General features: G+C 46.1%; 1 protein-coding gene across 5 annotated transcripts in view; it reads right to left on the bottom strand.

Annotated features, from left to right (window-relative positions):
- DHX30 (DExH-box helicase 30) overlaps window positions 1–23,459 on the bottom strand; it is a 37,132-nt gene that overhangs the window by 7,310 nt on the left and 6,363 nt on the right. For 2 of the 5 annotated variants that reach the window (XM_030008092.2, XM_030008091.2), the window contains exons 3-11: window positions 13,212–13,342; window positions 10,818–10,928; window positions 8,366–8,721; window positions 7,429–7,555; window positions 6,557–6,706; window positions 5,625–5,777; window positions 3,251–4,072; window positions 1,970–2,048; window positions 1,070–1,174 (exon numbers count right to left, since the gene is read on the bottom strand). In XM_030008092.2, coding sequence (XP_029863952.1) covers window positions 1,070–1,174; window positions 1,970–2,048; window positions 3,251–4,072; window positions 5,625–5,777; window positions 6,557–6,706; window positions 7,429–7,555; window positions 8,366–8,721; window positions 10,818–10,928; window positions 13,212–13,342 — 2,034 coding nt within the window. Of the gene's footprint in view, window positions 1–1,069; window positions 1,175–1,969; window positions 2,049–3,250; window positions 4,073–5,624; window positions 5,778–6,556; window positions 6,707–7,428; window positions 7,556–8,365; window positions 8,722–10,817; window positions 10,931–13,211; window positions 13,343–19,556; window positions 19,576–20,101; window positions 20,529–20,615; window positions 20,856–23,459 lie in introns of those variants that run through there. The other 3 variants (XM_030008087.2, XM_030008089.2, XM_030008093.1) reach the window with 3 other exon arrangements.

Genomic DNA, 23,459 nt, shown 5'->3' with positions numbered 1-23,459 from the left:
CTGAGCTGCTTCACAGTACAAGGCCAAGGTGGGCAGAGATTCTCAGCCTTCTTGTACCATCACCTCTCGCTTCCAGAAATGGGGACGCCACTTGTAAATGTTCATTGTCAGCAGTTTCCTGCCAGCCAGACCCCAGGGGAAAAAAAAAAAGAAAAAAAATATTTCCACACATCATTAGGGAAGGCCTCATTTCAGTTGCTTCAACCTATGGCTCAACATCAGCAGGAGCTCTGGTCACCTCCCATCCCAGAGAGGCTAATGGCACCACCAAGAACATCCCTGGGCCCCATGCAGAAGTCCCACTCCCTGCCACAGTCCAGTTCTGCAGCTCCCCCTTTTCAGGAGACCTATGGGGCAGGGGAATGGGGTATCCTCATTGTCATTTGGTTTCACTTGGTCAAAAATAGTTATCAGCAAGGGCCTGTAACTCTTCTACATCACATATTTGCCCTATTACAGATCAGTGATGCGGAGAAATTCCCAGCAACCGCACGGGACAGCAGGGGAGCACAAGAACATGCAGTTTTCACAAAAGAACACCTGCATTTATTAGCAACTGAGCCGCTCAAAGTTGTGCTCCTGGCTGGCCTTATTTGACACTGAATGGGGAGGGCCGTTAAAAAACAACCCCCAAAATCTTACAGCCTCACAGAGTAATACTGGCTTTTGTTATAAATTTCCCTCCTGGAATAGAGAATGTTAAATTCACTAATAAAAGCTGAGCTACAGAGTACATCTCCATCCTGCAAAACAGGGCTTGAAGATCTTTCCTATTTAGGCTCAGCATGCAGCTACAGCAATGCAGAATTTAGCTGTTTCCTCCTTGCCTGATTCTGATTTGCTGGAGGCAAACAGGAAGCCAGTTTCTTTGATCACATACAGGTTTAGATGGCCTCTTCTAGGAGGAGTTATTTGTGCTTAACATGCACAATTACACAACAGGTACGTACATCAGAGCATACAAGCTTGCTCTGTATCAGAGTGCAACAGCTGAAGGGGCTCATCGAGTCAATTGGCCTAGCCATTCCCCTGAATCCTGGGCAGAAAAGGTCTGGCGCTGCCATCTCACCTGGTAAGACGAGGTACCGGCTGTTCTGAGATCCGAGCATCTCTAGCAGGCGCTGCTGCACTCCCTTGATTTCCTGCCAGCCAGGGAGGAAGCAGAGGATCCCACCTGAAAAGGAGCAAGAGTTCAGAACAAGCGACCTAGAAATTCAAGCACTTTTCTGCAGCTGGAGACACAGAAACTGCTTCTGCTGCACAGAAGGGACACCTGTTATTTCCCCAAGCCCACAGCAACCTTTAGGCCATGAAACCCAAAGAAAAGCAGGGCCCTGGTCTGTGACGCCCCCTGCCAGCTGATCTCTAAGGAAACCTGCATCATACTCATCACGAACAATGACAGATACAGCCATTATGGGAAGTCAGACCCAGGGGAACATTTGTCTAGACTTCATACCTGCTATGCTATATCTGCTTCTGTGAGCTCGTTAGGACAAGGTTTTAAAGCCAGGAAGAAACCAGGCTACCTGTAGTTTGAGGATGAATACCTTCTACTAGCTTTGAAACACTTAAAACTCTTGAAGTCATCTGAGAGTCCTGCCTTCTTCACAAATACATCACCTCCCAGGCAAAGATATTTAACAGGGATAGGCCTCCAATACAGAAAAATAACTAAATTGTGCAGCTCAAGCTGGAGCACAGACAAGTCTTGCCCTTCACCCAAGAACAGCAGTATCTCAGGAGACTAAGACTGAGACACTGAGGACTCACATGTTATCTTAGCCAAAGACCCAGAATTAGCTCATGCCACACTGCTCGAGACCACTCAGTTCAACAGGAATCCAAGGTGGCCTTGCAGAAGTCAGGTCAGCATCATGTTTTCTCTGCAAAAGGTCTGGCCTCTCCAGGGTTCATTTTTTCTTCCCCAGCAAAAGGAAAAAAGAGCAAAGGGCCAGGCAGAACCTACCTGGTTCTCCGTGAGCATCAATCTGGAGTACGAGGTCAGTGATCAGATCAAGATCAAGGACACATTCATCATCTGATTGCTGGATAAAACAGGACACATGCAGATAAGTGAGTCGCAATCTAGCAGACAGCAGAAAGGCACACAGCCTCCCAGAGCATCTTCTGGAGAAAGCAAATGTGTGTACTTGGACGGCCTGCCCAGGACTAGGAGCCAGGAACCTCAGGAGCCTGGTTTTGGCTCCATCTGGAACCTGCTCTGGTCACAACTGCTGCCAGTTTCCTCTGCTGTGCAGTGAGAATATAAAGTCCCTTTCCTGTTCTCCAGACTTGGAAGCTAACTGAGTTTTGTGTACCTCTACTGAACAGCACCCAACGAGTAACAAAAATTAACATGAAATTTTTGGGGACAAAACTGTGCCATACGCACCTGGGACTTCAAATCCACCAGGCACAGAGCAGCAGCTTTTGTATCTCTCAGTAATTTGGACGTACCTATCAGGCCAGCTTAAAAAGCGCAGATAAAAATCCTAGCCACAACAGAAACAGGGAGACTGCCCTGAAGGCATGGGACACCCTAAGCAAGTTTGCTGATGATACAAAAGTGGGAGAAGTGGCTGATACACCAGATGGTTGCTCAGCCATAGGGAGGGACCTCTATAGGCTGGAGAAATGGGCTGACAGCTTCTAGCCCAGCAGCCTCAACTAGATGATCTCTAGAGGTCCCTACCAACCTCAACAGTTCTGTGACTCCGTGACCCACAACTGAAATAAGAACAACCACAGCAAAGACTACACGTCTGGAGGGTCTTTTCCAGAGGAACAGTAAGACTGGTTGCAAAAAGGAGTCATCAGGGAATTCAGTCATGCAGGATGGCGAGCACTTAGGTAACAGACTGCAGTAAGACATAACCATCCTAGTCTCGGATGAGGCTTGCGCAGAGTATGCAAACAATCAAGTCTGCACCTATGTATATACATACACAAGTACAATGAGCTGTTAGCTTACTCAAACATAAAACAAGCTTCAGGTTAAAGAGGGACAAAAGTAACTTAGACCCAAATCTGAAGTCATCTTTATTCATCATTTAATCAAAATACTCTGAGATTCTATTAAGCTGACTTTACCTCACAAGGTTTGATGTGGAATTAAAGCTAAACAAACGCTGTCCAACAACCACAGGAAAAAGGGACCAGTTCCAGGCCCAAACTCTCCCCTGCTGATATGCCAGGAGGCAGTGCCTCATCCAAGGCAAACAGCTTAAACGCCACACTGCATACCCACCTTGATCTCATAGTGCCGGTGTCGGTGCCGGCCCAGCTTGGCCAAGATCTCCTCCAGATAGTACTCCTTCACTGGGTACATGAAGCCCGGCACCTTGACCACAGGGCAATCCCCAAAGTAATGCGAGAAACGCTGATTGTCTCCTGTGGCACTCATTAAGACCAGACGCAGGTCAGGGTTGAGCTTTTGGATGCCTTTCAGCAGGATGAGCAGGAAATCAGTGTTGACGTCTCGCTCGTGGACCTCATCGACCACGACATGGCTGACACCCTCCAGGCTGGGGTTCCCCTGCAGCTTCCGCAGCAGGATGCCCACGGTGCAGAAGAGCAGGGCTCCTCCCCTGGCCGGTGGCTTGCTCTCCAGTCGCACCTGGTAGCCCACATTCTTCCTCATGTTGGGACCCAGCTCCTGTGCCACACGCTGGGCGACTGAGATGGCGCTGATCCTCCTTGGCTGGGTGATCACTACATTGCAGCGGGCGCCACGTCCCTCCAGGATGTAGTGTTCCAGCAGGAGCTGAGGGATCCTCGTCGTCTTCCCACAGCCTGTATCTCCTGCTATTACCACTACAGGGTTCTGCTCGATGGCTGACAGGATGGTGTCCTTGTGAGGATCTACTGGCAGTGGGTGGCTCTCCTGCCATGAGGATCCTCTCCTTTTCCAGAGGGCCAGGAGATTCTGGCTAAGGCGCACTTCCTCTGCTTCCAACATGGGTATGTATGTCTTCCCTGTGATTGCATCACTTATCGCACCAGATTCCTTGCTCAGGTTCATCATGTCATCGGCAATCCGGGGCCTGGATTCCCTGATGTCCACTGGATACTGGGAGAGATGGAGAAAGTTGCCAGGGACAAAAAGATTAGTACCAGTCCTGAGAAGGACAGAAAGAGACAAGTGCCTGGAACAGACTCAGCCAGACTGGCTTTGCAGTGACCACGAAGCTTTGCCAAAGTCTCCTCAGATTTTAGGTAACTCAGCCACTTTTATCCTGAATTGAGGTTATTTAAAGTGAGAAATAACTTGGGCAGCTCCCTGCATTTTCCTCATTGCACCCCCTATTTTAAGAGGGGTATTAGCGCTGATGCCTGAACTGACAGGCACAAAACAGTAACTTAAGCTCTCCAAGTCAGTGGCTACGCTGCGTGCAAGTGATGCAACAGCCCCTCAAAGACAACTTTTGGAAACTATCAAGTTACACCACCACCCTTCTCTCCCTCAGGAAGCCCAGACACGTAACTTGCACAAAACATAAGCATTCAGCTAAGCCAGAAATATTCTGTCTTGGCAAAAGAAAAAACAGAAGTTCCACATCCCACAGGAAGCACTAAAAAGAGCAACAATAGGTCAGGAATCGTCTAGAACACAAATCAAAGCATTGGCCCAGATGTTCGCAGGATTAAAAGTTCAGCTACAAATCAGTACTTTTGGATTCAGCCTTACTCAGAGTCACAAAGCCATCCCTTCCACACATGGTGTGACAGCTCATGTTCGTGTAAGCATGGGAGGCAGACCAAGTTCCTTCAAGATGCTGCTGTTTTTCTAACTTTTCTAGCCCTTAGTTCACTCACTCACAGCAGGTCAGGCAGAAGTGGCTGCTGTCTTAGGCACAGTCTTGGCTTTCTAGGACATATACTACTGCTTCATTTACTTTACATTATCTGTAAGATACTGTAAAGATCGCCCGAGATCTTTACTGTTCAGGCCCAAGAGTACTGCATCAGTGACTTGCCAACTTCCAAACACAGACACCATTTTCAATGACTTCACTAAAGCTACACACATTTGTACCTGAGCTATGCTCAACCTCATCTTACCTTAGCACTAAATCCTGCCTTGACAGTGAATGCTCCTAAGGAACCCTGTCTCGGCACTGCTTCAGCTCCCACGGGTGTCTGTTCACCGCTGGTCCACCAGGGAGAGGGATCTCCTGAGCGAAAGCACCACCAGGTGCCTGGGGACCTGCACCCACCACTAACATACAATACTGCGAGACACTCCCAAGGGAAATGTGCAATTACCGGCACCTGGTCCTTGTAAAGCTACGAGGCACAGCCAGATTTTAATGGAACCAATGCCTGCACAAGGCAGAACCCATAAGCCTACAACAGAGTCTATAAGCAAGCCAAAACTACACTCCGTAACATCCCAAACCAAATAATGCAGACAAACGTCACAGATGCATACAGAGAAGGCCCACTGCCCAGAAAGGGTTGCCCTTCCCCAAAGGACAGCAGAGACTGATTAGTTTTTGTGGCAAACTATCAAGCCATGAATTCCCTCAACATTTTGACATGAAGCTTTCAACCCACGTGCAATTCCAGAAGTTAAAAGGGATGAGCCAAAGGTGATTCTCAGACAGCTGAGCAAGCCTTACGTGATTCAGATAGTTCTCAATCTTGCGCAGGGTTGCTTCAGGGACTTTGATGTGGCAGGGTTTCCTCTGATTCTCACCAAGCTCCCGGAGTGAAGTCATGTTGTACATAGCATGGCTGAGGGGGTTGTTGTTCTTGTCCACCAACCCAAGGCTCTGCAAAGGAAGAGGCAAACAACACTGTCAGACACAAGACTGCTGCATACGAAGTGCTGGTGTACGGAGCATGTGGGTCCTACGTGTTCGGATGGGCAAACTCCTTACCCCATATCCCAAATCCATCATTTCCTGCTTTTGCTACAGCAAGAAACAAGACATGATCCCATCTCAACTCTGGTGAAACGGACAGACTGGAGCCAGCTGCTACCTGCCCCCAACACAACGCTCAGAAGAAGGTCTTAAACAGACCCATCGAGGAAAGAGCAGCCACAATTGTATCCGACAAAACCCTCTTGCAAGGGCTGTTAACTCTCTTGCTATAGTTCTGGTATGTTGTGCCAATTCAATAATAAGTCCTACACTATTTCTTGGACTTCCCCTCTGCTGACTCTAGAGTCTGCAGTGAAACTATTGCAGCAACGTGTCTGGATTAGTCCACCTACAAGAATGAGAAGATCGTCTGTCCTAGTAGACAGCAGCAAGGTGGCCAAGCAAACAGGCTAACACTTCCAGGGTGATTCCTACACATCACTTTGTGAGGGCTCAAAACAAGCAAAACAGCCTTCAAGGGGTCATCACAGATTAGACACTAGACAGGTACAACAGCAGTTTGGACTGAATCCTAAGGTTCCGAAATATGTGTTTATTAAGCATAAAGTCAAAGATCAGAAAGTTTCAGGCATCACCCCATTAGGCTCAAATACAGTAACGCAGGTGCTAGGAGCCTCTATTCATAGACACCTTAGACATGGGATGCAGGAGCCATGTGCACTTACCTTAAGCTTCTGACAGGCTAGTGCTGCTGCTTTGTTTTCTGCCTCCACCTTGCGACGGCCCTTGGCAGCAAAAGTCATTGGACAGGGCCAGCGGAGCGTGAGCTTGCAGATCTTCGTCTTGGTGCCTACTGTACGGAACTGCATGTACTCCTAAAGGACACATAAACAACATCAGATTTGGAGAGCTGTTAAGAACCTACATAACTAGGCAGGCATTTTCAAATACATCCCAATATTTCTAAGCAGAGCTTAAATTGTGTTTTGGGTTTTTTGTGGGTTTTTGTTTGTTGTTTTTTTTTAAACAGTCCACTGGAACAGGTTTACTGCACTGAATTCCACTCCGCCAGCTCACAAGGCACTGGATAAACAGAAGTAAGAGCAGACAACTGTGTAGAGAACATCACTGAGAGCCTATGGGTGGAGCACAGCTACTGTTTGCTAAGCACATGAGGTCTGGAAAGGAGGTAGGTGACACATACCAAGGAGGAGGATCACCAGATACTGGCAAGAATTGAGTTGTGGAAAGATTCTGTCAGCACAGAAATTACACATTGCTCCGAGTAACACAAACTTGTGTTTGTTGCAGATATGTAGGGAAATGCAAACCTATCACCTTAGAAAATATTCTCCGTCATTCAGACAGCAGCTTCTCTGTTGCGCTGGCCTCAAGTAACAACATTCCTCATGCTTCTATTAAGACATTCCCTCAATTCCCACCACAAAGTCTTTTCCTTGCTCTTCAGGCTGATTTTTCTAGGCCTAGTTTTAACTTCCCTTCTCTCCCCAGTTCTCAGCTGCCCAAAAAAAGCATCCAAAGTGATTCCAGTCAGTCTTTGAGCTTTGTACCTGGCAGGGGTCAAACAGCACCTTACCTTGACTGTGGAGGAAGAGGTTGCAATCTGAATCACTTGGGCCAGGAGATTTTTGGGAAGTGGGAACTGTGTCAGGGCACGGATGGCAGTGTTGTCGTCTGTCATTTCAATGGAACTCCCTCCTCGGCTAGATGGAAGATGAGAACAGTTTGATATACAAATACCTACTCTGTGCTCAGACCCACCTCACTTCAGGTCTGCTACTGAGGTCTGAAACCAAGTAGTTAAAGGCACAGATAATTTTGGTCATCTGAAAAGTCAAGCTGCATCTTGCTACTAAAATCTGTCAGTCACGGAACAGTTACTCCCAGCCCAGTAAAGCCACCTACTAAAAAGCAATCAAACCTTTACACTAGCACTACAAACCAGATAGCGTCAACAGAGTTTAACAGATTTAATTAATAAATAAATAATTCTGAATCCAAAGAGCATCCCTAAAAAACAACCACCACCACCAGGTCCTTACTGATGTTACTCCTGTTGACTATTAAAAACCAAAGTTTTGCACTCATAAAATACAAAGTCAAGCAAACAACCATGGTGACAAAAAAGTGCAGATTTAATATTGCCCTCAAAAACCAGGGTGGTCAAAAAAGGTCTAAGCGCACATGCACACTTTCTGCAAATGGAAACCTCTTTAGGCATAGAAGAGTAAGACCAGCAGGTAACAAGTAGGCAGCAGCCTATCCAAAGGGCAAGACTCCAGAGAAGATGCCTGTGCATTCCCTTGGGATGATAGCCAGGTACAAGACCACGCTGCCCCACTATGGCTTGCACAGAGAACAGTACAGTACTCGGCATTTGGCCCACCTACAGGCCACAGCAGCAACGTGGGAAGCTGCAGCTCAACTGTGAGGAACTGCAGGGATGCATCAGCTACGAAGAAAAGTCTCTCTTCTTTACTGCCCTGGATTAGCAGCTATCAGGGCAGACGTACCTTGCATCCCTGCCTGGGGTTCGGGCGTCCTGATGTGCCATAGGTAGATAATCGGAAACATCGATTGCTTCTTCTTCCAGCTCTCCTTCCTCCAGTTCCCCTTCCTCTAGCTCCCCTTCCTCCAGCTCTTCTCTCCTCATTGCTTTAGGCATCCTGCCCTGTTCCATGGGCTGGATGGAATCATCTGGCTCCATCCGTCGCCAGCAGGTCGACAAGTCGGCGAGAGAAGGTCCGGACTTGGAGCGCCACTTGCCCTCCGAGCACCACCTCTCGTCGGGACAGCCAAGCTGGTCAGCGAGAAGCCGGTACTTTGCAGCATCAAAGAGCTCATTTCTGGGCCCCAGCAAACCCCAGCCCTACAAGAGGAAAATGCATTGTTAGCTGCAGTAAAGAGACAGACATGGGTAACTCTGCAGGAAACGAAAACACACCTGGTAAAGGAGAGAAATGGAGGAGCAATTCTTCATATCCCACAGCAAAGGACAGAAAGAAAAGAGACTTTCAGAAACAAAGCTTTCCTCCTGCCATTATTTCTTAAGAAAGGTAATCTGTTCACTAACCTCACTTCCCAGGGCACAATTGCTTAGCATCATAGAGCTTGTTAGAAAGGGTGAGCCAAGATTTATTGGTATTTTACGAACTATTAACTACGTTTAGCATTCTGAAGTTTTGAAACCCATGTCAGAGCATGAAACACACCTTTTTGGAAACGCTAGTCTAAACAAGTATAATCTGGGATAACACAAGATAAGAATACAGGGAACGGTTCATCTTCTTTCTTTTCACAGGAACAGTTATTTGTGTAAGCAGCAGTAAGATCTCCCTAACCCAGCAGTTTTTGAAAGAGAAGAGTTTCTAATTACTGCTGGCCCACCACCTGCATTTGGACTGAACCTTACATGAAGCTCCAGACATATCTAGAGTGCGAGACACACCATGTCTTACCAGACCACTGCAATAAATTAAAAGTTACATCTTTAGGCCTCTCAATGGCCCCATATTAGACAAGGCCATATTATTTTGTACTGTCGGAGTGCCTAAGACAGCAAGAATTCACTTTGCTAGCTGCTGTACCCAACATCGCTATATTCATACACTCTCTGCACCAATTAGACACGACTACTTTTCTTGAACTGATGACTATTTACTTAAAGCAGCATTTGTAGCTATTTCTATGGCTAAGATTGCACAAGGCCTCCCATTACGAGGGTCTTCTGTTAGGTTATAGGTTTAGCTGGCAAAGCATCAGAGTTCAAAACTTTGCACGCTGAATCTATGGTTTAGGATTTGGGGGGTTTTTTTTAGCTCTATACTGAAAATACAGTTCAGTCATTTCCCAAAATTTGGAGAAAAATATAAGCATAGGTAGGAAATTTTTTTCCTTTGAAAACCTCCAGGCTCTCAAAGAATGCAGGAAACAATGCTTTTGTTTCACACTGACTAGAGAGGATAGAACAAGAATATATTTCCAACGAATGTTAACTGAATGAGCATCAACCATGCTTCAGGTAGAACAAAGTCAGTCAGTGAAACAAGTTTTGCCAATCACAGGATTAAAGAAACTAGCCTAAGCACAGAGGCCAGCTGAAGAAACTGCTAGTTTTCATGCTGCAATTCTTAACTTCTGAAGGCTTAATTTAAAAACTAAAGTTACTTCTTAATGTAGCTTTCTTGATCTACAACCAAAACAAAAAGCTCTCTTATTGTTAAGAGTATCCGCAGCATCTTTTCTAGGCTCCTTAGTAGGAAGAATCATTGTTCCTACTCCATAGATGAAAGGGAAACTCCAAAAGCAAACTCACTTGCTCAAGGTTACAGACAACAGTCAGTGGCAGAGCTGAAGACAAAATGCATCTTATTCTGAGATAGCAGCTATGTAATGCCGTATCTTAAATGGGGACCTTTATAAAACTTTACTGTACTTGTTTGATACTGGCTGTGCACACATACGAACCACTTCCAGCCATAAATAAGTGGCAGACTAGCATAACTTTAAAAGAGTAATCGTAAAACAACACATAATTGCCATGCTATGGATTACATGAAGAGGAAACAAGAGCCTCTGAAGGTACTACACTTGCAAATACACACAGGTAGACTAATAGAAGTGTGAGTTAGTGAACAGTAACAGCAAAGATACCCAAGGGAAGCTCTACTCAGCATAGATGCTGAGACTAGACAGAAGCTGATTAAGGTCTAAGACATAAAGAACAAAGACCAGAACTCAAAGAATTTAGTGAGCTCATGCCTGGCTGAAGTAAGTGGGCTTTTAAGCTCAAATGGATTCAGGCAGCTCAAGACTTCACCCTCTACCCTTGATTAACAGACAGGCCAACTAAGAAAGCAAACAGGCAAAGAGAGAGATAAAAGTCAGAAATCATATCACCAAAATGGACGAGGCCTGCGCACTCAAAGGCTTGTTTCTTCAAGCTAAGGAGGAGCATAAGCTCACCTTGAAGAGCTGACACGCTGCAGCTGCTGCCTGCCTCTCAGCATCAATCTTCTTGGTCCCATAGCCTTCCACTTCCACATTCTTCGGCCACTTTATATGCAGAGTGACTTTCTGAAAAGCAAAGGTAACCAGTGAAGTGAGACAGCACAGAACAATCTCCCTCCTCCACCAGAAGCATAGCTACTTCAAACATCTCTGCACTCCAGGCAAAGAAGAGAACTACAAATGAAAATCCCAAACAAATTGCTCGTTTGGTCCCTTTATGGGAAACTTCATTCCAGTAACATAGGAAGAAAAAGGGATACAAGGTGCCCACAGTCACACAGAAGCTGCATGGTTGAACCAGGCCCAGAAGCCAGGCTGATTTCCAGCACAGTGGCACGTACTGTGGGCCGGAGCTTCACAGGCTGGTGTGTCAGCTTAGAGGAATCAAAGGCCAAGAGCTCATTACAAGAACAATCCAGTTTCAGAGTACCTGTTCCTATGTACACTGCAGCATACCAGACCATGCCTGAGAAGCAACATGCACTCTCCACATTTCCAGTCTCAATGGCAAGCAAATCTTCCTAACTGCTTCCTTACTGTAATTTTAACTAGCAGCATATTGCATCACAGTTATGCAGGCAGCTACCATACTCATCAGGCACAGGAGAACCTAGCCTTCAGTTTGCACTGCCCAACACAAGCTATTAAGAGAACTAACAGTACTACCAGAGCTCCTCTTATACCAGTACAGTCGGATGAGAGCAGCTGAAAAACCTGCAGAGGCAAAGAATGCTGAAAGCTGAACCCTGCCCTTTCTCAAAAATTGCTCCAAATCAAGAACTCGTTCTACTCCTGGCCCTGCAGATGCTGTAGCTGAGTTTCTGCAAGGCTCAAAGGAGGGAAATGCCTAAGGAATTCTCTCCTGTTTCTGCAGCAGAGATGAAAGGTGGCATTTAGGTCCGCTGGGAAAACCCCACCTATAAGGCTAGAGAAAAGGCTCCCAACTTTTTAACAGTCTACATCTGGCTGCCTGCCTGCCTGCCATCTGAATCTCATCTTACTGTAGGAAATTGCTACGTATTTTGCCTAGGGGCTCTGCATGAAAAGGCACAGACCTGCTGAGAAAAAAGTTGTCTTGTGAAAGCCAAGTAACTTAGTGCTCACAAAAAAAACCTTGCTCACTTCCAGTCAAGACTTCTCCAGGTTGTCTCACCTGTCCTTCTGTCTGCACACACTTTTTCTGGGTTGTTGGTTTTGGGTGGGTTTTTTTTTGCAATCCAACCCTCATTTTCTCCAAGAGCCCCCCTTTTTTTTTTCTTTGTTTTGTTTTTAATCTGAAGTTATCCTCAACATTAATCTATTTAAGTGCTAGCAAGAATGTGAAGTGATTACGCAAACTAAAATGATGAGGCATTGGTTATGGTATTCCAAAATTTAAGTTAGGAAACTGCACTACTGCTCGAGGAAAAGCAAGAAAAACAAAAACATAAATAATAAAGGAACTCTAAAGTAACCATTACTAATGTACTGCCTAAAATGCAGGGATGCTTAAAAAGGATGTGGTAATAAAAACTGTCTGGGAAATTTTAGACAGAATGTTATTGGAAAATGTTAATCCATCAGAACTGAATCTTTTCCTGGAATGTGCGTTAAACTTCAGCTGGAAAGTGCTTTCAGCTCGAGAATGAGAGCTGGTATGATGATAAAAGGAGGCAAACCCTTGAACACAGAGCACCCATCAGTTAAGAACTTCTGCTCAGTTCATAGCACAGATTTGGATCTAGGCCTCTCGCATCCCAGTCAGTGCTCAAACTACTTGGCAAACTGTTTGCTTGGAATTCCTCTGCTTCATTTAACAACAACAACAACAACGAGTCTGTATTTCATTTTGCCCTTAAGTAATATTAGAAGCGCCCCCTCCATTGCAAACAAATTCTTCTTTTCTGGTTGCAATTGAACATTTTGGGCTTAGGCATTTAATCTATTAGAATCTACAATAAAAACTAGGCCTACTAAGGTCTAAAATATAGCATTTAAATTTTAATTTTCTAAGGTAGTGGGGTACATAGCCCAACACATTTGAGTGCAGACTATGTGTCTTTCTGCTGAGAAAAGATGGTTACAACAAGCTACTTAAAAGAAAAAAAAAATCCATCCTTCCACACACAAAAGAAGAGGGGCAGGACCTACATTTATATACCTATTAAAGTATGTGAAAATAAAGAGAAAGAGGAAAAAGCAAGAATATTTGTTTGAAAGGTTATCACACAACTTTTATGTGGAATTAACACACTTGTATAATTTTCTCTATTAAAGAGTTACAGCCAGGATTAGCAGTATTCTTGGCTCACTTCCCATTCTATGTGCAACATACCTGCCCACCACCCATCCCCAGCACAACAGGATTACCTTTTTTCTTGGCCCATTGGTATGGATGTACACCAGCTTGTCCCTTGCATGAGAAATGCCCAGGGCTCGTCCAATCACGCTGTTGAGCAAGTTTTTAGGCTGTGGAAATTCCTTTAATAAGTCTCTGGAATCTGGAAAAAAAAAAAACCAAAAACCAAAACCCATAAGAGGAACTAAATGTCTTCTAATTCTTGTGCAGTCCTGTTCAAAAACATGTTATAACACCTGCTTCATTGCAGCTCTCTGAGCATTAATGTCTCTAAGGTTACAGACAGAAAAGTAAGCAGAGGTATTAAGTGGTTCGCCTACAATGTCTCCAGGCATCAGCAAAATGGTACAGAGGAGTGCAAAGTCTCCTGAGCTCCAAATGTAAGGGGACACTGCAAATCCAAAATGGGCAACAACACTGTACATCCTATACTTCTCCTGAAATGTACAGATTGTTTCCCCCTCTTTTAAAAGTATGAATATCCTCTAGTCAGAACTGCAGCACTGACAGTCCAACTCCATGATTCAGTGACACTAACAATCACGGAACAGTTTGGAGAGACTTCTTTCCCCCAAAAGAACACAGTATCAACAGAAAAAAATGACAGACTACATATACCTGTTGAATCTGAATACAAATATCCTAGCACAGAATTCAAAGCCCAGATTAACGCATGGAGCCAGTGCTGTTTCCTCACTATGGAGGCAAAAGCAGCTCTGTTTGTCATTCTTTGATATCAAAACCAAACTAAGCAATAACTATTTTGAACAGACTTTGGTATTTGCATCCCCCTCCCGAACCATGCATATCACCTCAGGGTTAAATCAAGGGTCTCACCAACACACAAGTTATACGTTAGATCCAGCCATTGGTAGTAACGTGAAATAACGCCTGGGGACTTCTCCCTGAATGTATTGAGATGGCTTGGTTAGCAGCTAGGAACATGGTTTTATACTAAATTGCTCAGAGAACCCCCTGGAAAGAAGTTTGCCAACACAATCTTTGGAGATAAACCAGCCCAAGCAGGAAGCCGAGAAGCAGCGCCTGAGGCGGCACGTACTGATGGCAGGTAGGGCTGGCTAGTGGAGCCCACGTCCCCTGCCCCGACAGGTGAGAAATGCTGCTCAGGCTACAGCACTTGCAGGAAGGGGATATTAACGATCAGTTCAAATCACTCATTTAAAAAAATAACAATAATAAAAATCACACTGCCCACAGACGGAGCAACGTCACGCCCACCTCGTGTTCCAGCCTCCTTCCTGATGCCAACGCCAGCAGTTTTAGCTGGCGAGGGAGCTGCTCTAACTCACCTCTCGCATGCATCATGGTTGTACCTGGCACTGTAGGGGAGAGCCTTTATTTTGAGCACCAGCCCAAGCAAGATGAGATTAAGTTTAATGTGATAACAGTTCCGGACGTAGTTACACGCTACACAAACAGGCAGATCTAACAGCTCACTGTTGGGGCAAGGGGTAGGTGCCACTTCTCCCAGGCTCTAACACTACCGCTGCTCCAGCTCCGGCACAAACCCAAACGTACAGGGAGATGATTTGCAGCCCTAATTCGACAGAAAGCTAAACCAAGAAAAAGGGAGTACGCTGGTTTTTGCTGGGCTCAGAAGTAAGTCAGCCAACTGCACAGTCCTGCAGGTCCCCAAAACCAGTGCAGGGGAATAGAAGAGAGGAAGGGGATCTCCCATTCTGGCAGCAGCAAGCACAGTTAAGCCACTCTGATACTGCGTTCAACTCTGATACTGTGTTCACTCAACATCACAAACACACGCTCCCCAGGCAGTCAGAACTTCATTAATCTTCTTGCAGACCATCAGTGGGTTTGGGCACTGCTTTTTAGAAGGCTTCTAATTCTCTACAGGTATTCAGGGGAAGTTTCAGCAACGAGCAAGAAGTCAGCAACCCAGGATCATCTGTACTGCCAGAATCTGGAATTTCAGATTGAGCTACCAAATCCAAGGAGAAGCGACCCAACAGTCACACTCATTAGAGCATCACCAAGATCTGCCACCACGTTTTGCTGAAAAGTCTGACTGCAGAGTCACTATAATGAAGATATGCAGTAACCAGCTCCAGAGAAGAAAGCAAGCATTTAAGAGAAAGGCTCTGTAATACAGGCATGCGGAAGAGGCATTCTCCAAGAAGCTGCTTAGCAAGGGAAAACTGAAGTCATGAGGGTGTATTATGAGGGCTCACCTGAAAGCTGACCAACAGGGAAATCACAGGAGTTTTAGGAAAGGCAAAAAGAGTTATGTTGTACCATGGCAGACCCAACACTTGTCAGACTGTGGACGCTTGGGTAACAGAGCGCAAAAAACCATGTTGCTGATCATATCACCCTCTCCAACAAAAACCAAACAAAAGCCCAGCATGCTGATCCAGAGTTCAGAGAAAGAATAATTACTGGCGACACTTAGGTTTGAAAGTTCTTCCGTGGAAGAACCAGCTGAATCTCAGAGAAACCTCCTTCAGAAGCCAAACAGACCAGATACAGAAGGAAATTAGGTTCCTTAACACATACAAGGAGATACTGAAATACAACCTCCATGGCCTGTGATAAGGATGTCAAGAGCTGGGTATCATTTGAAGACAGGTCGCATTGTAATTCAACAATTGCCCAATTCTGACTGGCAGCTGGAACTGGCTCAGGTTGATGTTACTTTACAGCCTGGTATGCAGAGGACAAGCTGGTATTTAGAGGGCAGCGTCAAAAGGAACAGATCAGAACTCCTGCCTGCTCAACCTCCTTCAACTACAGCAACACACAACAGGCTTTCCGCCACTCTCCTATGCATCATGGTCAGCCGCGGTATCTTCCATTATAAAGAACAATTTTAAAAAGCCCGCAGGCTGCTGTTTCTCACACATACTTGGGCAAAACTCTTGGACAATTACAGGGGAATATGCAGGAAGTCCTCTGATTTATGAACACTATTTGTCCATGAGTTGCCTGCTATGTATTGGCCAGGAGATGAAAATGGTCTCAGCCTAACAAAGAACTACAAGCCAATTTTCTGTAATTATACAGCAAATTTGATGTTTCTACCTACTCACACAGCAAGCACCACTATATTCAGACTTCAACCTGTTCAAGAAAACTGGAAAAGTGACTAAGATTTTGGCACTCTGCAGTTCTATTCCATTCCACATCACTGGGACGCACAGAGGGAGGAGTAGTAACACAATTCCCAAATGCACTATTAAATTCACTTAATAAATGAGAAATTAAAAAAACAAAAAACCACCTACCCAAAACTCTGAAACCAGTCTGTATTATCTGGCCTCTAGTTGCTTCCTCTTTCAAAAACAATAACCTGAGAAATTTTGTGATAAGTAACAGGCGGAGGTAAGAAGCACAATCTTTTTAAATGCCTGAGAAAAAAAAAATGCAATTACCTAATGACAGAGCCAATTTCTCACATTCTGAGGTGACTCAGTGAAGACTAAATATTTAATCCATTCTAGAGCAAAGAATAGGATCTCTAAATAACAAAGCCTAGTTCTGGCTTGCAGATCAGACTCTGAATTACCAACCGAGACACAATGTATTCTTCACAGCTGACAATGCCATATTCAGCAGTGCCATCTGACGTATCAACAGCGACTCTAAGGCCTGATGGATTACCCTCAGCCCATTCTTATCCCGAATTTGAGAGCTGAAAGGATCTTATCTTGCACGAAGCCATGCCTCACTTGTAGTTTTTAAAGAAACAATCCAAAATTGCAGAACTGGATTTGCAGAATGTTTCCTTCCCTGCCAGATTGGATTTCTTGGCATCCTCCTCCAAAGAGTGTCTTAGTTCTCTCACTGCTGAGAATGGATATTTGGGTAGGAATCATATTAGCGATAGTCACAGCCCTGCGGAGGCAAGGAGTATAAGCTACTACTCTCAAAACAAAACAGAGTTGATTTTCATAGCCAATTCCTATCAAGCTAGAACCACATATGATGTCCAAACTGCAGCTCCAAGATCACTAAGGAACATTAAAAGCCTGTCTTGGATAGCAGGCAATTCAGGGTGGGCTTACCAAAGAAGCCAATTAACTAATTTCAGTTCCTGAAAGCCAGTGAGTGCTTTAGCTTAACTTGATCATGAAAGTCCGTGATAATTCCAACCAACACTGAAAGAAAAGGAAAAAAAAAAAAAAAACCCAAAACCAAAAAACAAGCAAACAACTCCCAGCTGTAGTGGCTAAGCCTTCTACTAACCCCAACAAATCTGACAAGTAAAGATGCTGTCAGGTACAACAAGAGCACAAATAAAATGGCCCATAGTCTCGTTCAGGGAAGACAGAGGAGGATTAGATTGATTTCAACAGTTTCTATCTTCCCTGAAATTCTCTTCCCTGGAGAAGCAACAAACAAACATCCCTGGAGAAGCAACAAATGAGCAGCAAAGACAAACTATTAAGTACAACACTCATCAAGATATAAGCCCCCGCAGTAATAAATTCAAGTCAGTGAAGAATGCTCCCAACACATCAAAAATTCACAGGAAAGAAGAAAGCCCTGTGGCTCCAAAATATCCATTTCATACAGAATTAGCCTAGACACGTTTTACTAGGGAGAGATGGAGGGAGACAGAGAAGGTTACACCTGGCAGTTTAGTTTGGAGCACACCAAAATACTCCTACTTTTGGGGGGTTTTGTTTTTTTTAAACCATCATCTAGCTACCCTGACCAAGGCTCCTTTCAAGTATACACAGTAATAAAAAAACCCATGCAGTTCTTCCCTAAACAAGAACAAACTTAAAAATTGGTAAAACTGACAAGGCTTCTTCAAAAGCAAGTGAGAACACCAGAGAACGACAGATGGCCAACCTCCATCCTTGGAGATACTCAGAACTCGGCTGGACACAGCCCTCATCGACCCACTCCAGCCTGGCCCTGCTCTGAGAAAGGGATCAGGCCACACGGCATCCAGAGCTTCAGTCCAACCTAAATTCTTCTGTGATACTGTGAGACGGCAAATTTAATTAGTCTCAGAGAAAGACTCTCTCTCAGAGCAAAACAGAGGTCAAGATCACGTAAGTCTCAGTAACAAGCGAGAAGTGCCACAGACCTGACTGAGCAGGCAGAGAAGCTGTCTGCATCACAGATTCTGCTCCAAAATCCCACCATCTAGGCCAACGAAGCAAAGCCTTAGATATTAATACCAATAAAACACTGCCATTTTTAAGCTGGCCTGAGTTCAGAGTTGATTCTTCCGTATTTGTATCCAAGGCGAATAACAAATGCAGTCAAATGAGGACGGCTAACAAGACACCAGTTTACAAGTTGAAGGCTGAGAACTTGTCTTGTAGTTTTTTAAAATAACTTTTATGATCTCTACGTGTTCAAGTAGCAGCTGTACAGGTAGGGCAGACTTCTGACGAGACCCTGAGGACTTTTTATTTGCTCGTCTGAAAGGAATCTTCCACTATCGCCAAGCTCTCACCAGAATGGCCTTCCATGGTCAATCCACCACACAAATCAGAAGGATGAGTGAACTGAATGAAGCCCAAAGAGAAAAGTACTCAAGTACCCTCTGAAAACATGTTAGAAAAAGTGCTGAGGAATGAAGTACAAAAGAGGGAAGAACAAAAATAAATTGGTTTACTACTTTTCTCAGACAACACCTGAACCAGCTCATTAAACAATAATTTGGGGTGGTTTAGCATTTACTTTAGAAGTTAATTTGCTCTGCTGAACAGCCTGAATGCAACAATTAAAGACTATCTGACTCTGAACTACAAGATAAAACTCAGCAAAGCTTCTGAAATGAAAATGGAACTAAGACCCAAAGAATTCAGAAACTACAGAGAGAAAATAATAATAATTAAAAAAAAAAAGTGCTGGAGGGTGGGAACAAAACACAGAAGAATGAGGGAAGGAAAAAAAAAAAAAAAGGAAGTTTTTCTGTAATAATAAACCAAAATTCCAAAGTGGAAGATTACAGTCTAAGAAATAAAACTGAAATGAAACCAGTGATTTTAAAAGGGAAAATGTAGCAGTTCAAGTCACAGCCTGGAAGCAGTAACCTCCGGCACAAAACTACTCCTATCTTTCTGAAGCGTTCTTCACGCTTCATAATCTAACAAAAAGCATTTGTCAAAACACGACATCAAAACACACTTTCAAATATTCTTTTAGAAAAGTAAGGATCCGTTCTGAACACCAGGAAAGCATTTACCCTTCAAACGCCTGAACCCCACGCCCTCTCACGCACAACTTTGTTGTAGGCTGAAGGGCTGACATCCAAAAGCGAAAAGAAACCTTCCAAGCTTTAGACAGAGACATCATCCCCGACCAGACTTACAGACACTGCAAGTATCAGGATTTACATTAACAGCAGCTGTCGGTACCTCGATTAGCGTTCCGTTCGGCTCAGGCAGCACGACCGCCTGGCGGAAGGCCGGACCGAAGCCCTTTGTACACGAAAAGGCGGATAAAGCGAGCGACGCTCCGAACCGCCCGCAGCCCGCTCCCGCAGCGTGCTCCAGCCCTGACCTAACGGAACTTGCTACAACGGCGACGGCAGAGGAGTTTTCCTGGCGGATGCTCGATGGGCGTGCTCAATCCATCACCGGGATTTCTAGCCAAAGAGCCATTTACGATTTTTCTCTCGCGTCAGGCCACCAGAAGCGGCGAAGACTTTCGGCCGGGCCCGGTTTCAAAGCGGTCGACCTTGAGCCGAAGGGCTCCGCACCCCTTTTCCGTTTTCTGCAGAAACCCAACTCTCCCCGCCAACAAAAGGCCGCCTCGCACCCGCGCAGCGCGGCGGGGGCTGCCACAAAGGCCTCGGCCCCTCGCTGCCCGGCGGCGGCTACCGGAGCTCTCCCCCCCCCCCCCCCCCGCCCCTCCTCCTCCCGCTTCTCCGAGGGGCACCGACCGCCACCGGCCCCGTTACCTGCGGCGGCGGCGGCGCAGCCGTGCGCGCAGACTCCGCCGCAGCTGGCCGGCTCCTCTCCCTTACCGCGCATCCCGGCGAGGAGCCCCTTTTCCCGGAGCAGGGTCGCTCAAGGCCGCGATGGCCGCCCGCCCGCCCGAGACGCGGCGCCGGTCGCCCCTCCCCTCCCCTCCCGGCGGCGAGGAGTGGGAGGGGGAGCCGCGGGCGGCCCGATGCGGCCTAGCCCAGCCGCCCGGAGCGGGAGGAGGAGGAGGAGGAGGAGGAGGAGGCCGGCCGGCGGCTGCAGGCGCGGCGGGGCGGGGGGGAGGGACGTGCGGCGCCGCGCTCACGCTCCCTCCTCCCAGCACCGGGCAGCGGGGCTCTCGCTCCTCCCTTCCGCTGCGTGCGGGGCCGGCGCGGAACGGAGCGGTTTTCCCCGGCCGCCGAGCGCCGGGCCGCGCACACCGGGAGCGCCGGCGGTTCCTCCTCCTCCTCCTCTCCCCCCCCGCCCCGCCTCGCCTCGCCCCCGGCTCACCCTTCACCATGGCGGCGGTGTCCTCCTCCTCCTCCTGGGCGCCCGGCTGTTGCTGCTGCTCCTCCTCCTGCCTCGCCTCCACGGAGCTCTGGGGCGCCGGCAGGCGGGTGCAGAGCCCGCGCGTCCCCGGCGCCGCCCGGTAACAGCGGCAGAGGCGCAAGGGTCCGGCCGAGCCGCAGACCGCCGCCGCCTGCAGCAGCAGTCCCAGCGCCGCCATCTTGAGGTTGCCCGGCGCCGGCTTCAGGCAGGAGCGCGGAAAGGAACGCGGCCGGGCGCTCCGGCGGGAAAGGCACCCGTCTGCGCCGCAGCGCCCCCCGGCGGGGGGGAGGACCTGGTGCAGGTCAGCTCTCCCGCCCCCGTCCCCCGAATTGGAAGCGGAGGGGAAGGCGGGGGGGAGATGCTGAGCCCACGGGTGGAAGATCCCCCCACGCCACCCGGGAACTGCCTTAACACAGCCAAAGAAGGGAAAAGGAAACGAAAAAGAACCTGCTCTCGTGTCCCGGCCAGAGCACGTGGAGGCAGAGAGCGGCAGAAGTTTAGGTACCCCCCCCCCCCCCCCGCCCTGGGAAGGCCGAGGACTCCCCCCCCCCCCCCCCCCCCCGGAGCTGAAAACCGGCAGAAAGACATTTTCTTCCTCTTTTTAAAAAAGCAACGGCCCTTGCGTCATCGAGCTCTGCCAGCCCTGCCTGGAGCTGTCTGTCCTCCCGACACGTGCGCGTCAAACGGAAAGAACACGGCGAGTCAAAGCGGGCGCTCGGACGCCGACGATGTGTCGCGCTGTACGGGTATCGGCGATATTTTGTAGGTGTAGTGAACCCCCCCCCAAAAAAATAGGATGTCTTCACACACACTCAAAGAAAGGTTACCACAAAGAGATGAGTCACTTGCTCCAAGATCTGAGCAACCTGGTGATGGTAACTGCAAACACCATCCACGGGCCAGTCCTCCAAATACGGGTTTTATTTGAGAATCCTTGCTAACCTTCTCTCATCAGAGGAAAAAAAAAACCACACACGCAACTTTTACTACGCTTTCAACAGCATTGGGCTGCCCTCAGTTTCACTCCTGCACACATTTCTTGCGATCCTCGCACGTTTACAGGCAAAGCAGTCTTTCAGATTGTTTTAATACAAGTGACTGCAAGAACGATTCAGGGGAAAAAATCAAAATTTAAAAGAAGGGGAAATTCAGAAACCGCCCTGGAGCCTGAAAGTCGTTTCGGGTTTCTTGTCTTGAGCTACACATACACCCCGCCTGCACCCTAACACGCACACACATGCAGATTAGGTAATTGGTGTTCCAGTGTATGTTACTAAAGTCCACTTGCAGCCCATTGTTTACTAACATTTGAGATAAACACTAAAAACCTTAAAGTCAGTTAGGTAGCAAGGCAGCACTTTCCCTTTTTACATGCTTCTCCCTGCTTGAAGTCCTGTTATTTGGTTCTATACGAATGATTTTGTATCTGAGGCATAAAATTCTCAATGCTGTAGTGCTGGCCGAAATTCAAACACTACAGGATTTTTTTATTTATTTATTTGTTTAAAAGGTCTAAATTATTTTTCTAAGCAATTATTATATATACATTTTATTATCTCTGGCTGCAACATACACCTGGGACTACCATTAACTTGTGTGTTTCTTTAAACCAGCGTATCGTTTTTATGCCAAATACCTTATTGCTTGGTGAATATTTTGTGTGTAAACCAAAAATTTACATGAATGGTTGTTTAAGCAGCATGATGAAAAAAGGGGTGTGTGTGTAATTTTTTTGGTTGGTTTGTTTTTAAATCAGAAAGAGGAATCTTTGATAAGCCACAAAAGGATGAACTAATATAACTGCACACCGAAGTTTTACAAAGCCTGTATTCCACAAGAAGAGGTTCAAGAAGTGGAAAGTTATCAAACAAAACCCTGTATAAAAAACAACTTTGGAAGAGCACACATGAACACTCAAAAAAAAAAAAAATCTTACTACACCAAATTTGCCTTTTCCAATAGGCACAACTTTTTAGAACCTCTGTGAATTAGCTAGTGATTTGTCTGTGTAGTTATTTTTTACTAAAAAAACCCAAAAGCAAACAAAAAACCCAGATCTTGAAGCAGCACCAGAAGACACAAAAAGGGCTCTTTTTTTTGAAAGACATGAAAGTTATTCTGGCACTCTAATTATAAAGGCTTAGATTACAAACTTTAAGAGCATTGATCCACTAAAAAGGAAAACAGTCTTGCTAGACAAGTCACTCAATTTAAGGAAATGAATTATATGTAAATCTTTTGATAGCACATGGCACAAACTCTTTCAGAAATAAACTTCACTTGGTTTGGAAACAAAAGCTTCAAGGAGGACTAGAAGGAAATAATATGTCCTTCTGGGAAGACGAATCTACTGTGAAACTACTTAACTTGATACAGTTGCTGGTTTATTTAGCATTTTCCCAAGATCTAGATGAGGCAATAAGCTGTCCGGCAGTGAAGAAAAAAAAAAAATAATAGTCACAGCTACTAAGCTGTTTCAAGTCGTGAACATCAGAGAAGAAACACAGAAGGTAACAAGAGCCCTAAGGAGAGGAAAATCCGTGGCTGGAGACCACAACAATTAAAAGCAAAACAAACACAAGAAAACAGATAAATAAAGTACATGTCTGGGGGAAATCTTGGAAACACAGAGTCACTGGGAAGGAGAAATCTGGGAGAAGACGGTGAAAGACACTGTGCTGTTGCACAGAAAGTTAGACATGAGTAGGGCTAGTGGTTTGTCACCGTAAATGATGTAAAAATTATCTTATGAGTACAGAAAAAATAGTTAAGACTCAATTCATTAAAAAATTCCAGAAATCACAG

The sequence above is a fragment of the Aquila chrysaetos genome, chromosome 3 (assembly GCF_900496995.4).
Source record: "Aquila chrysaetos chrysaetos chromosome 3, bAquChr1.4, whole genome shotgun sequence".
Lineage (NCBI taxonomy): Eukaryota > Metazoa > Chordata > Aves > Accipitriformes > Accipitridae > Aquila > Aquila chrysaetos.
The sequence above is the reverse complement of the archived record's forward strand: the minus strand, read 5'-3'. Positions and strand labels throughout refer to the sequence as shown.